Raw genomic sequence first — 16259 nt, forward strand, 5'->3', positions numbered from 1 at the left:
GCTGACCAATCACTGCATAAAGTGGCTGTGCTCACCCCTCCTGATTCAGACTGTGGAGAGGTGTGTGTGTGCGTGTGTGTGTGTGTGTGTGTGCGTGTGCGTGTGTGTGTGTGTGTGTGTGTGTGTGTGTGTGTGTGTGTGTGGGTGTGGGGGGGGGGAGTCATATTTGGATCATACTAATGCCTAGTATTTTATTATTGCCTATACTAAGGCCCAGACTGCAGAGGAGGGCCGTCCATTAATGATATATGAGCAATAGGGAGGGAGAACACCCCCACCCACCCCACCCACCCCCCCTCTCCCCTCTAACAACAACTGTGATGCACTTTCTAAAGTTGAGGCTGCCACTGTTCACGAGGCTGAGTGGTCACAGTGCAGAAGTGAGGCTAGTGAAGTCACCCCATGTACCTGCCTGTGTCTGTCTGTCTGTCTCTCTGTGTTTACATCAGACAGGAGATGACAGCTGAACTAACTACAGCTCCAAACAGGGAGATTTTCTCACACAAACACTGTGTCTGTAAATGTGTGAGGGAGGAAGGGACGGGCCGGTACAAAGAGGGAGACCTGATAACATCCACCTCATTCACATTCATCACACACACACACACACACATTCATGTCTATACATAGCAGAACTTAACACCTCGTCTATAAATGTTTGAAAATATCTCAGCCTGTGATAAATGTCCTGCAGATGCTTCTATAGATCACACACTGAGGCGTTTTCTGTCCTTCTTCACAAAGGTCAAAGAATAAAATCACCACCTCTCTCCTCTGGATGATGTTAAACACATGAACATGATCAGTTTCAATCGTTAAAACTATGAAGTGACAAACATATGATCTGAATTTACAGTGGCCCTGAGAGCTCAACACACTGCAACACATGCAAATAGTCAACATCAACACATGTGCTGCAAATACTCACAACACAATGGAAGTGTTTCCAGGGGACACTAAAAAGTGATGAACCTGCTGGGACACACTACAGGACACTGTGCTGTGCAGTGTACAAGGAGACTGATAATACACACACTGACAGACTCAGAGGTGGTGCTCTAACATCGCTATTGAATAAAGGTTAGTTCAACTTTATTTAAACAGGAGGTCAGTTACAACAAGACAAAAAACAGTCATCAGACACTATAACTATAACATTCACAAGTATTTAATTAGTTAGTGTTGAGGAACTTTTAAAGGATATCGAAGCAGTGTTCATGTGTCAACATTAATACTCAGACTGTTGTGATTGTTCTTAATGTGAGTCCAGTGACAGGGAAGAGGACAGAATCTACATCCCTCCTCCGTGCAAAAATAAATGTGAAGTTAATATAAGGCTTCAGTCATCAGAGTTAGACAGTCAAATCCACCAGTTCCATTTTTCTGTTTTCTGGAATCGTCCCAATGTCTTTGCTCATAATGTATTACATCTGAACAGGGAAGGTAAACTCCAGCTATCCCACAATATTAACCTGATGCTGCAGTCAAGTGATGACTGAGGCCTTTAGAAAGTACAAACTGACCTTAGTTATGATACCTGATCCATCCTAACCGATCAATCCAACTGATGTAACTGCAGGTTTCTATCAGACAAGGACGTTTTACTTTGGAAAGTCAGCGAAGAGTGAAACAATGGAAAGCTAAATTTGATTTGGTCTCTAAAAACTCTTTTCCTTCTCTTTGCTCTCTCCATAACAATGTTAGCAAACCATGTTTTACTGTTTCTTGTTGTTGGGTACTACTGGTCAGCACAGGTGTCATTGATTGTTACCATGGTAACATTGGTCTTGGGCCTGAGTTAGCCTGGGTATAAAGTGTCTAATGTTTATGGCTTAAAATGAGTCAGTCTTACTTGCATTAGACTGATCTATGAGCAACATTAAAACTACAGACCAGTCTGAATATCTTTGTGAAACTGACTCTTGATCATCTTCATCATAGGAGTCCACAGAACATTCAGAGACTATGGTGTTCCTCAAGGAAGGATTTCAGGTCCAGTTCTTTTTGCTCCTCTGGGGAACATTATCAACCACCACACTCTGCTACGCAGATGATACACAACTCTGTACACTCTTCTATCACCTGTTTCACTTACATTAATATTATCTTGCCTAAATGAGCAGGAAACAGATTTTACTTGGGAGGATCATAAGCAGGAAGACAGACTGAGTCATCACGACTGAAGATCCAGATTTTTGACTGACTGGGTTTTTATTTGTGTCTGAGCTTCAGGTCTCCTCTGTCAGGTTTCCCACAGCAGCTCTAACAGGAGATGAGAGTGAAATCAGCAGGAATAGTGTTTTACACATTAGGCAGAGACAAGCCAACACAAACACTTGGTTCTGAAGGACAGCAGAATAACACGGGTCTGTCCAGCATCTGGTTACGCTCTCACTGCTCCTCCCAGACCTGGACCTGGACCTGGCCAATCCACCAGAGACAAAGGAGCAGGTTCTAGACCACAATAGGGGTGGGAATCGTTAAGATTTCAACAGTACTACTACTTTTCCCGATTATCAATCCGGTACTTTAACAGTTCTTTTATCAGTACTTTTGTAAGAGAAAAGAAAAAAACAAATGAAGAACAGAATTAACTTTGCTTCATTTTCTCATATGTACTCAGTTAACATTCTTGAGTAGCAAACTCCAACAGCACTGAACAAAACACTACTAAACATGATGGAAATGTAATTTAACACAATGATTTACTACAGGCCCCTCTTCTGAAATTGAAACTGAATTTCTGAATCTGTCTATTTCAGACTGAATTTAAGAACAGTCAGCTGGCTAATGGTAACTTTTCATCATTAACACATGTTCGTATAACTCAATGAACTGTGTGAGCCCGTCGTTCATCAGTCGTTGCACCAGGTGTGTCTTGTATTCTGCAGCATACAGTCTGTATGTGTGACCGACTTTCACTGGATGTTTCCAGAGTTCGCTCGTGTTTCCGCTCTTACATGAAAAACACTTCACCACGCTTCTGAGCAGGGTCTCTGTGTGTTTGTGTGTGTGCTAGATGAATGTCTTAATCAGAAACAGAGTTTGCGAGATAAAATGCATGAGAACTTTTATGTCGCAATAATGAATACGAAATATATTTTCTCAATTTCCCTTGTACCAAGAGCAGAATTGATAACATCAGAGCTTATCAATACTAGGGTCTTTAAAAATGTAACCCAGCCCCAGTTCGCCTGTTTAATGCCAGGGTCTGTAACCCATCCCTAGACCTCAACCCACTGTCCTCCATGGCTGCTGTGTTGATCTATTGTGTATCATGTTGTGACTGCTGTCCATGCATTTGCAGAAATATCATCCAGGCTGAAGCACTGACGTATCTGCAGGTTTATCAAATGAGCCTTTACGGCTCTACAAAGGGTTCAACCATGTCCCCCTACTGCTGCCTGTATCTAAAGCTGTCATCATACATGCAGCTGAAACTGTATCTGTTCAGGTTCAGGTTCATAGTGTTCAAGGTCAGGTTCAAACTGAATCAGTCCATCAACGGGAGAGATTCAGGTGGAAGAGGAGTCTGATCACACCTGGTTTCAGTCTGTGGACACATGCAGTACTTGTTGGGCTGCAGTGTGGATTATGTTGACCCCTCTACCATTAATAGAAACTGGAGCTTCACAGGACCGGAGGACCACAGAACCTGTGATCTGTGTTCGTGTTCCTCCGACACAGTTGGTCCACCTCTCTGGTCCAGACTGACCCTGTGTCCCTGCAGATTTGAGGTGTAGTGAAAGGAAATGTTGTCCAGACATTCATGTTCCCCAGAGAATGAACTCCACTGACATGGTTCTCAGAGGATGTGTCCTTAAAGAGTTTTCATCTGATGTCAGTTAAAACAATCTATATTAGTTTGTCTGCTCTGTATTTGTTGTCATGACAGAGGATCTGTTGTGGTTGTGCAAAACATGATTGGATGTTGAAGTGTTATAGTGCTGTTACAGAGGTCGGGTCAGGTGAAGTGCATAACGTCTTTTTTTATTTAATTTTTATTCAACATAGAAATCAAACAACTTAGAGGAGATGCTTATAAAATCACTCTTGTTTTAACGTTTGTTCTTTTCATATCTGTTCCGAACATTATTAGATCATCAACATGAGTAGCGCATTACCCAGAACCACACCGCTCATGGAGCAGGAATGTCACAGGAAAAGCAATAAAGCATTTCCTTAATTTTATATTTTAATAGACATTAAAAACAGGGATTGTAATATGGATTAATAGCTCATTTATAAATTCTTTTTCAATTCCTATTTTTAATGTCTAATAAAAAAAAAATGAAGGAAATGCTTTACTACTTTTCCTGTGACATCCCTGCTCCGCCATGCAAACCACCCTATACTATAGCATGAAATTAAACACAAGTGTACTAAAAAAAACACACACAATTAAAAATAATAAAATAAAAACAAAATAAATAAAAGCAAGAAAAGAAAAAGGAAGTGACTAGAGCTGTGGCATTGCTCGTGGTGACCACCTCTCAGAAACCCTGTCTGTTCTCAGCTGTAAGCTCTCCATTGTGTTATGATGGGGGCTGACACTGTTAACATTTTCTTTGCTAGAAAACAGCAACATTCTTGATAAATAAATAAAATCTCCATCTGTGATATTATCAGGTTATACCCAGGATGAAAAGTGCTGGGTCTAAACTAAAGTTCATTCCTAAAATCAGTTTGATCTCTTTTTGAACACAGGATAATATGCCTGACCAACAGTCCATGTGTGTTTGTTTTACCCATGACCACAGTCTCTCTCTAACCTAAACTGTCTGTACAGTTTAAAGAACTAAACTACAAGACCCTAAAAGAAACATATTAGTACAGTGATTTGATATTTATTTTATTACTTTTCTAATAAACAGCTCTTAAATACTACCCCTGACCTCTCCACAGATTTTAGGACACAAAGACCTGACGTCCCCGACACAGCGGTATATCGACAGCAAGGTGGTACGAACACAGACGGAGGGAGAGTGGCTGTCGTTCGACGTCACAGAGGCAGTGAGCGAGTGGCTGAACCACAGAGGTGAGTGTGTTGCCTCCATCAGTGTCTCATGTCCCTCATGTGTTACCTGGTGACATCACCTGGACGTGGCTCTTGTTTCTCTCCACAGACAGAAACAGTGGATTCAAGATCAGCCTGCACTGCCCCTGCTGCACGTTTGTACCGTCAAATAACTACATTATTCCCAACAAGAGCGAGGAGCTGGAGGCGCGGTTCGCAGGTGACTTCACTCAGATAGTTGTGAAAGGATGTTGTCTGTGTCTGGTGTTAGTCTGTGTTTTAATATTGTCAAGAAAACCCATCAAAACCAACAGTGTGGTAGGCCTCCTCTGTCTCTCAGCTCAGTATCTGATCTCTGATCTGATCTGGTTTTCCTGGTTTTCACCCACTCTGAAGAAAAGTCTTTGGCCCAGATACACTGTCTCATCATGGGTGTATAACACTACTGAAGACATAAATCTTTCAAAACAAATAACACAAATATGTGGATTTATTTTTAAAATGACTCACAGATTCACTGAAACAGCTTCTCACTGTAGTTTTAATCGAACAAACAGAAGGAAACGGTGACTTTGTTAGGGACTATTTTCAGCAGCGGATTGATCCACAGTTGGTGCTCCAGTGTGTATTATATTTTTTATTAATGAAGCGCCTGTTATTTACAAGTACCAGAAAGGAAACAACAAGTTTATGTAGTAGTTTATTTGAGTAATTCATCTTTAAAATGATTCATTGATTTACTGAATCAGCTGATCTCGGCGGTTTTTATCTGCAGCTCATTGATCTCTCTGTGATGTTTCCAGGTATTGACGACAGCTTCATCCACGGCGGCGACCTGAAGGTGTTCAAGAGGCGGCGGCACAGCGCTCGGGCTCCGCACCTTCTGCTCATGCTGCTGCCTTCATACAGGCTGGAGTCCCAGTCCCAGTCCCAGTCCCAGGCCCAGGCCCAGCACAAGAACCATCGATCCAAGAGAGCCCTGGATGCTGCCTACTGCTCCAAGTACTGACCTGGAGTCCACACACACACACACACACACTCACACACACATTTTTTGGATTGTGGTTCTTCATTTGTGTGTTGGCGGAAGAATTTCTCTGGTCATAAATCAAACCACACAGGAAATACAACATGCAACCAGCTGAACCTCTCACTGACAAATTAATTGGTGAGATCTGGAACAGAGAAGAAGTCAGACAAACATCCATCACAGTCTATGTAGAATCTGGTTTACTGGCTGGTCCCACCAAGGTATCAGGTTTGAGTCAGGGTCAGGCTGGAGCTGCATGATATGCAAAAAAAGAATCATATTGCAATTATTTTGGCAGATGTTGTGATTTCAGTTGGAATGATCATTGTTTCATTTTGATTTTCACTGAAAAAAATGATTATGATGTGATATTTGTTGGTCTTGTACCAAACAATCATGTTCTTTTACCTCTGGTAAACACACATCTTACCTTTATCAAAATAAAAATCACAGCTCCTATGCATGGATGTTGCAATTTCGATTATATTGAATTGTGCATCCAGAGTTCAGGCTCAGGCTACATTCTGGTTTGGTTCTTTTCCTTTTGTCCAAACACATATAAGACGTGTTTCAAGTAGACCAGCAGCAGCCACTGAGGAGTACTGAGGAGAACCAGTAGCCTATAGCTGATGGTTCATCGAAACAATGACATCAGCTGTAAGTTTAACCTGGACCTGTTTGTCACCTGGACTCACCTGTCCTCACCTGTCCTCTTCCTCTCTGTAGAAACGTTCAGGACAACTGCTGCTTACGGTCGCTCTACATCGACTTCAAGAAGGACCTGGGCTGGAGGTGGATCCACGAGCCAAAGGGATATGAGGCCAACTTCTGTGCCGGGGCGTGTCCGTATCTGTGGAGCGCCGACACCCAGCATTCCAAGGTAGAGTGTCAGGGAGAAGGTCAAAGGTCAAACAGTCTGTGGTGGTCTGATGTTTTCTTCATGGCTCTCATTCTGGTGTTCCAGGTGTTAGGCCTTTACAACACCATCAACCCTGAAGCATCAGCATCACCCTGCTGCGTCTCCCAGGACCTGGAGCCCCTCACCATCCTCTACTACATCGGCAAGACCCCCAAGATAGAGCAGCTCTCCAACATGAAGGTCAAGTCCTGCAAGTGCAGCTAGAAGCCTTCAGAAGCCAACACACACACACACACACACACACACACACACACACAGTGGACTTGGGCATACATACAGTCGAACCACAACAGTACTTTTTCATGCACTACTATACTCACAGCAGTGTTTTCACACAGTCAGTTCAGACACACACACACACACACACACACACATAGGATCAGTGGTGTCATGATACCTCAGACTTTGATATCATAGATACTGGTTTCAAACAAGAATTGTCACCTCGCGGTTGTTTCCTCCACCAACCTTCAGGAAATATGTCCGCAGTCTCTTCTTCTTGAGTTACAGCAGAACAAATTATGATGTCACAGTGGAGTTGCCCTTTGACCATCCGGATATAAAATATAAAATGTCATCACCTAATTTTATCCTCATAAATATTTGAGTTAAATTGTGTCATAATTAGAGTATGAATTTGTGAATTATGACCAAAAACAGGGTTTCTCTGGCTGTCGCCGGCGCAGAGGCATAAAAAGTAGATCCCAATCCATATCTCATGTCGTTATACATTTAGTCCCAGTTGCTATGGTGACAGCCCTGGTTACTGTGTCCTGAAAAGATTGTATTAATCTTCAGCAGTGGTATCAAAGACAGAACCTGTATTATTGTGACACCACTGCATACACACACACACACACACACACACACACACACACAGTGACACAAATATGGCTTTTGTACAGGTCTGTCTGGCGTTTTAAGGCCCTGTCAACATGCACCACCTCACACACCGAGACACGAGAATAAGGCAAACACTGGAAGTTTAAGTGATAAGTGTCTATATGTGAAATAAGTCCTGAAGATAACACAGCCCCACCCTACACCTCACCCTCTGCCCCACCACCCACCACCCACCCCCCACCCCTTCACAGTCTTCAGTCACACCACCTCCTAGTCATCTCTGTGTTTGTCTGTGTTTCGTCTCCTGTCGTTTTCTTCATCTTTTCATTCCGTCCTGTTGAAGGTTCATGTTTATATTTAACCCCCGGGTCAGTATCAACCTCACGCTGACGACACCACAGCTACTCCATGTTACGAACCGTAACACATGTTGGAGAATCATTTAGAAAATACATGAAAAGACTAAATGATTCACATGGGAGCTCCTGAGAGGATCACTCTGCTTTATTATTTACGGTCTTATCATCAGTTTAATGAGGTGAGAATAAAGATAAAGAGTGTAAGATGTGAGATGATTTAAAACATCAGCAGCTGGACAGAAGAAACCAGGTGTGTCAGACCAAACAGCAGAGATCACACCTGAGAAGGCGTAGATGATGGATCTTTGTTTCAGGCGCTGTTCTGACCTGTTGTATTAACTGTAGCTGTGTAGGGATTATCAGCAACTCTTCATGTGGGCTCACTTTCAGTTTAACCTCCTTGTTGAAATGATCTGGATCAAGTCAGAGACAATCAAGAAAGGAGACGGTGCACTGACAATCACTTCCTGTGACTGTGTGACGTGGGTTTCTCCACCTCCAGGTCGCAGGGCTGAGATTATGATTCTTTCACCTCACTGAAATAAATATTGGATACATTTTTCACAAGCCACAGATCTTCCAAACATTCTGACAATAAAAAAGTCATTTTTCAGACAGATCAGAAGAAAACTAACTTTGTCTCAACAAACTCTCGCGAGATCTGGCAGCACAGATCTGTTGGTTCTGGTTCTGGTTTCACTGCTGCAGTTGCGCTGCAGACGCTTTCCAGCCACAGAAGTTTAGACGGACCTATACATGACACCATGAATTAAAATTTCAAACTGTATTCAAGACCTGTGTCTGTCTCAGCAACAAACTCTCGCGAGAGCTCGCAGCACAGATCTCTCCTCTCTCTGTGGTTCCACCGCTGCTGACATCACTTTCCAGCCGCAGATGTTCACAGGGACCTATACGTGCAACCATGAATTAAAAGTTAAAACTGAAATTTAACTTGCTTAATAATAGTATTAATATTAATATTTAACTGTTTTTGGAGGGAAAACAGAGAATATCGTTGACTCATATGTTCTTTTACTGGGTTGATCAGATACAAGCCAGCACATAAAAATGAGCAGCAAAATCTGGCGTAAATTCAAACTGTATCTAGTGTTGTATAGTTGTTATGTTTTGACGTCAACACGCAATAACGACCACGCCCACTTCGGAGACAGGAAGTGTATATCATTTCTTAACCATTGGCGCTGCTGGTAATGCGTCATCTTTTGTTACAGAGTACCTTTGAAGAAGTGTCAGTTTGTTTCCCATCAGGCTTTGCTGTGGTGACATCACCGTGTGTCACCTGTCCTTTCTTCATCAATGAGTTTGAAGGGACCCAGTTCGTCCTGCAGTGTGTTGTAGAGGTGATGTCACTACACCTCCTCTGCTGCACCTTCGTCAGAGGTTTACTCTTCCTCACTTCACTCGTCCCATCATTTAATCAACATGCACCAGGTTCAGACAACAGATCGTTCAGACTGAATATTTAACCAGGAGAAGACTACAGACATGCATTAATAAAGCAGACTGATCTTTAATGTGATGGAGGTTCAGAGTCTGCTGTGAGGAGAGCTCCTTCACTCACTGTGTTGTGGCTGTGCTCAGAGCTGACGGAGGCTCTGCTGCTCTCAGCACGGCCTCAGGCTCAGTCCACACCGGCTGCAGGGTTTGTGGTCTGTAGATGAAGGAGATGTGGTCTTTGGTAAGTGATTATGGAGTAATGCTGGGCTGGGGTGGGGGGTGGGGTGGGGTGGGGTGGGGGTGGGGTGGGGTGGGGTGGGGTGGGGAGGGGTCGGGGGTACTGCTGGAGATTAGAGTGACGAGAGATAACGAAGGTGTTAATGAAGAGGAGATAGCTCTGTAGCAGTGCAGTGTGCTGTGGTGTCATCAGTGTGTCGTCTTGCTGCCAACACTAAACTTTAGTTTCACCCCTCAAACCTGCCAACGCTCTGTCAGTCATTATCTCTCTTTCTTTAATGAAATACAAATTGCACTGATGCTGTTTTAATTTTCTATTTTAAAGTTTTCTAGTTTCCTTAGTTAGTCTGACACCCCACCCCCACCCCCACCCCCACCCCTCCCCCTCCCTTCACACACACATACACCCCCCCCCCCCCATAAAGTAAGCAGTGTTGATGTAGGCGCCCGGACCCGGCCCCTGTGGGCGTTCAGTGCCAGTGGACTTACTGAAGAGCAGGAGAGAGAGCAAGGCACCGACTCTGTCACGATAGAGCTGTTATTTTTATGATGTGTATTTGTTGTTGTTTTGATAATGATGATGATGATGATGATGATGATGATGATGATGATGATGATGATAATGATGATGATGATGATGATGATGATGTTATTGTGACCCACTATGCTGTATTGTAACACAGTATTGTTGTGGTGCTCTAGTGGTAAATAAATTATTTAAGTTTCAATGGAATTCCTTGTTTGTGTGTGTGTGTGTGTGTGTGTGTGTGTGTGTGTGTGTGTGTGTGTGTGTTGCCTCTGATGCTGAGTGTAAGTCTGATGTTTAATGAAACTCTGGCAACAGAGAGTCCTCCTGTTTTCCTGTCCTCCTCTCCTCTCCTCCTGTGTTTCTGTCCTGCTCCTCTCCTCCTGTCCTCCTTTCTTCACTCTTCCTGTCCTCATCTCCTGTCCTCCTTCCTCCTCTCCTCATTCCCCTCCTCCCCTTGTTGTGTTCTGTGTCAAACCACAAAGACAAATCAGAGGCTCGTGTTTCTGTTGTTTCTGAAATGTAATAGTGCTTCATCACATGATATATGATCAAAGGAGGAGACAGACCAAACAAAGAGTAGGAGACAGGAGGAGGGGATGCTGATGTTAGTGTGTGTTACAGTGAGTTTGGTCTCTTAATGCAAACAGCCCTCAGCATAAACACAAGCACATGTTCAGATGTGTGTCGTCATCAGAAACCACGCGTTCCACAGTGACTCCAGACTGAGGCAAAACTGTGGAGGATTGAAGCTGCCAAAATAAATAAATAAATAAGTGACTCAATAAATTAATATGCCATTGAATGCACCAAAAATGATACTTAATCATAATTAACGAGGAAACAGTCAACACCAAAGTAAGGGGCGGGAGCCTATGACTGCCAATCAATACAATAATGCACTTCAGGGCTACTCCTCCTCTCACACCAAGACTTTTAGCCGTGTTTTAGCTGCTGGAAGACGTTACTACGACTGACATCCACGCATCAGCTTTGACAGGTGACGGGCTGGGCGGAGCAAGGAGTGGAACGGGTGGGAGGAGCCAAGTGGTTTGATTTCCAGTCTCATGCTGGTGCCAGCTTGCATATAGTTTTAAGAGATTCATATTTCTTGTTTTTTTTTTACCTTTATAGTGATGTAAAACACTTTGTGATTGTTCGTTGGAAAGGTGCTACATAAATAAACTTTTACTGTATCTGCACTTAACTTTGCTCCTTTCAGATGGCCTGTGTGAGACCATGACGCTATAAAGCGTAATAATCCTAAAATATAAAGGCACGTGAATCATCTTGGGGGCTTTCACCCTCGACTACACCACGATGCTGACAGTCTGAAAGAGATGGGACGGGCGGCGTCCAGAGGAATGGGAGTGAGAGCAGCATTAACAGTGTGGGGGAGGTTTTTGTCAGCTCTGGAATGAGGCTTTCCACCAGGCTCTGTATGAGGGATTAAGTCTGTGTAGCGGACCAGTGATAAATAAAGACCGTGTGGTCTCGGCTCTCTGTGGTTCCTGTCCAGGGGAGAAGACCAGAGGAGAGCCTGGCACTGGCTCCCAGTCATAATCTGGACCTCCACGAATTATAATGCAGCATCTCAGCTGGAAACTATTGAAGTGTGTCATCATCTGGGTCATTGGTGATCATGTTGAGTAGAGTAGGAATACACTGTGATGATATATAGGCCTTTATTGATTCAGTCAACATGAGCAGATGTTTAAAGTCTTATCCTGTGGGAAAAATCACTTATGTTATAGTAGAGTGAAATGCAGAGACCAGAGTGTGAATTATACAATGACAATCGGGGGAGTTGACTTTTTCTGCAGGGCGAAAAGGAGCCCAGTACAGTGCAGACTCACGCCTCAGTGAACTGAAGTGTTAGTCCGTGCAGTATCTTACTTGATTAACTAAAGCTGTCAAGTAAATGTAGGAGTGGAAGTATAAAGTTCCATCAAATGGAAATACTGAAGTAAAGTACAAGTACCTCAAAATTGTACTTAAGCACAGTAGTTGGGGTAAATATACTTAATTACTTTCCACCACTACTAATACAATTACTGAGCCTTCAGCACACATGGATTTTCATATTGTTCAATGACCCAACAGGTAAAACTCCTGAATTCCTGAGTGAAAACAAAGGGGACTATTTACATGGAATCATAAACTCTATATTGATGTCAAAATGTAAGAAAGAAGAAGATGAGATAAAAGAAATGATATCTCTGGTGCTGCTGCATCATGAGTCTGACGGTGTTACAGTGTGATGATAAATCTCTGCAGAGCTTCAAAGGAAAAACTATGTCCATATATCACAGAGGTTGATGGTCTGACCACAGCTGAAACTGATGCATTAGAGAACAGTGAAGCATTTAAACTTATTGACCACTCGGTCACATCACTCTCTTGTGATTGGATGGAAGTGATTATCAGCAGCAGCTGTCCTCTGGGACCGGGTCCAGACCTCTCTGTGAAACCTGAGAACTTATAAGAACCACGGTCCTGCAGGATGTGCACCCTGGTGAACCTGACACTTTAAGACACATTTGGTTTTTTTTGTAATTATCTATGGTTAGCGTATTTTTAATGTGTTGAGGTTATTCAATGTTTGACCTCCCGCACCTCATATGCTTTGTTGAATGTTGTGGAGTCATCACATCAGATACATGCAGGTTTCATTTAATCACAACCAGAAAAGAAAAACTGAAACTGAAACTTTCATTTGTGCGCGTTAACTCATGTACGCTTCAGACTGGAGTCTCTGACAGACACTCATTTGATTTGTGTGAATAAATAATTGGTGCATTTGCTTAAATCACTTAACAGCTGACGTTTCTTGTTGTTAAACAGCTTCGACTTCAGCTGCTGCCTCAACAGTGTCAGACTGATTTAGCCTACTAGATTAAACACACTGTAACATCCGTAACTCTAACTGCTGAAAAACATCTGAGCTGAGAGAAAGTTGAGATGCTTCTGTGTTGATAAAATATCAGGGGCTGTAGTTTGAAGGTGTTGTCATGGTTTCACTTCCTGATATTATTATAGCATCACCTCCAGACCTCCTAACTGTCCCATCAGCTCAGTGCTGATGTTTTAAAGCTGGACTGTTTGAAACGTACCCGCTTCAGAGGAGTGAGGTTTTCTTGCAGACAGAGACGAGCTGCCGCAGGAGGACTGGATCTGATCATGGAGTCTGACCCGTTGTCTTTGGCTTGAATCTGGCCTCTAAAATCCAGTCAGATTCCTGAGGCTGGTGGAGCATTTCTTCAGTGTTATAAGCACCAGGAGTGTGCAGGAGTGACTGAGGTAAGGGCCCTCTGTCCTCAGACCTGCAGCAGGCAGCTCCTGTGAAAGGCCTGGGAGTCTGCAGTAGGGGGGGGGTTCAGGGTCAAAGGTCTCTCCGTCTTAGGGGAGAAAAGCGATTTGGAGATTTTGGTTACTCAGCTGCAGCTGCAGCGCACAATAACAGAGAATCAGAGAGGTCCTCGCACTGTGACATCAGCAGTCAGCAATGCACGGGCTCCCAGAGGCTGCTGACACACACTACATGTCTGACCGTGTCGTGTGTGTAGGCCAATGTGCTTGTGTGTTTGGATGCTCGCAGCCAAGACATTCCTCTGACAGCAATTTGACCGAACCTGATACCCTCTCAGTCTGGTTCAGGGTGCCCACCCCACCTCTGACTCCCTCGCCCTGCGCCTCGTGTGGTGGCAGGAACAGCCCACAGGACTCAGTGTTATGTTGCGTCTGTAATTACACAGGAAGGCCAGCTCTCTTTGAGCCCTGGATTAGCCACTCTCTTTGTGTTTCACTCAGAGAGGTGGGGGGGGGGGGGCACAAAGCAGCAGTGAGTTACCCTCCTCCTTCTTCCCTCTCTCTGCCTTCCTCTACAGTTTGACAGGCGTCTTGGAGATATCACGATAGAGAAAAAGGCAGGAAGGCAGCCCCCGGAGCCCCGGACATTCAATCCCTCCAGCGCCAGACTGCCTGCCTGCCTTCCCGCCTGTCTGTCTGACGCTTGAGTCAAGTTCACTTTATTGTACTAAGCCTGAACACAAAACACTTTGAGATGAAGTGCCCTGAAAGATTAGAGGAAAAGAAAACAGGAGAGAAAGAATATACAGAGTGTAAATGTCTGGTGTTGGATTACACTAAAAACAAATCTGAGACACAGTCCGTCCGTACCTGACTTTCTCTGAGGGTCAGGGGGTGGAGCCTCTCCCGCCATGGACGGGTCAGAGACAGACAACAGTCGCACCTGCACAGCAGTTCACCTGCCTGTCACTTGACGGTGGGAGGAACCCAGAGCACCTGGTGGAAACCCACACAGGTATGAGGAGAACCTGTGACCTCCGCACAGAGAGACTGCAGGTTCAAACCTGCTGTGAAGCCGCAGAGCTAACCACTGCACCACTGTCCCACCCTGACGGACAATGGTTTTATAAGATTTACAGATGTTTTTGCGCGGGGAGAAAAAAATTACAACAAACTAAATCTAAAACTAAATCAGTCTGGAAACCAAACTCATTTGTCACAAACGGGTGGAGCAGGTCGTCCACTAACCAGAGGGTCGGTGGTTCGATACCCGGCTCCTCATGTCCACATGTTAGTGTGTCCCAAATGCAAATATAATATATGTACATATATTGAATTTACACACATGAAATATACATTTTTATTTTATATGTACATATATGTAAAGATTATATATGAATCCTTTTAGAAATTGGAGTAATTCAATATATTAGACAATATATGTTTATGTCATATATGTAGACAGACGCTACATACATATATATCCATGTCAGTATATGTTTATATTATACACAGCAGGTCCAAAAGTGTGAGACCACTTTCCCAGGCATGTTTAAGGTTAAGAGAAATGAATAAGAAAAACATATATAAACATATAGATTTTTAACATGTATGTTGTTTTAATAAATGTGCATAGATAAATTAATTACGTGTTAACACATGTTAGGACCCATATGTTCGCAACATGTTCCGAACATATGGGACCCATGCAAAAATTCATCACATAGATGTTTTTAATTCATGTACATATATAAATTTGACTATGGGCATTTCATATGTGTTATGAACTTATGTCTTCATTTATCCAAAGGATGTACAGTATGTATGTGATAATGATATAGGGACATATATGCCAAATATTACATTTCTGTATGGGTGTAATTGTAGTGTAAAGGGTCCATTTACACAGACACATAATTTTCCTTGTAAAGTCTTGAAACATTCACATGTATAAACCCATGCTCTCTGATGTTCATGGCTTTGTTTCACGAACACACACTGAGCTGTGAGAACAGATCCAATCAGTCTTAAAATCCACACGCTGTGACAGAGACAGAGCGTGGACTCCTTCTCCTCCTCATAATCCACTCTTCAAATTCCATCCTTGCTGTCTGATCACCTCGCCCGGACCCCGACGCTGCAGCAGCTTGGACTGACACCTTGACCTGAATTTGATCGTCCGTTCAGCTCATTTCATTCTGACTGACCAGAGGTATTAAGGATGAATTTTATCAAGCCACAGTCGTAGGCTACAATCTGTTACCAGTGGTTGGCCTGGCAATGTGTCACTCAGAAAAAAGTCAGCCAATCCTTCATCTCATGTCACCCACATATTAATGAACTCACCCATTCATGTGGTTCTCAGCACGCTCACACACACACACACGAACACACACACACACACACACACACACACACACACACACACACACACACACACACACACACACACACACACAAGCAATCCTCAAACACAAACTTTTCTTTAAACCCTTTCAAGTTTCAGTGACTCACACTCCTTTATCCACAGTGCCTCCGCCTCTCAGACTAGTATCAGGTTA

General features: G+C 43.4%; 1 protein-coding gene across 1 annotated transcript in view; it reads left to right on the forward strand.

The window, feature by feature from the left end:
* Positions 1-9917, forward strand: part of tgfb2 (transforming growth factor, beta 2) — a 38000-nt gene extending 28083 nt beyond the window's left edge. The window contains exons 3-7 of the mRNA XM_056381510.1: positions 4906-5038; positions 5127-5237; positions 5821-6019; positions 6774-6927; positions 7012-9917. Of these exons, the coding sequence (XP_056237485.1) occupies positions 4906-5038; positions 5127-5237; positions 5821-6019; positions 6774-6927; positions 7012-7170 (756 nt within the window). The 3' untranslated portion in view covers positions 7171-9917. The remainder of the gene's footprint in view (positions 1-4905; positions 5039-5126; positions 5238-5820; positions 6020-6773; positions 6928-7011) is intronic.
* The last annotated feature ends 6342 nt before the right edge of the window (positions 9918-16259 follow it).

Source organism: Seriola aureovittata, chromosome 7 (genome assembly GCF_021018895.1).
Source record: "Seriola aureovittata isolate HTS-2021-v1 ecotype China chromosome 7, ASM2101889v1, whole genome shotgun sequence".
NCBI lineage: Eukaryota > Metazoa > Chordata > Actinopteri > Carangiformes > Carangidae > Seriola > Seriola aureovittata.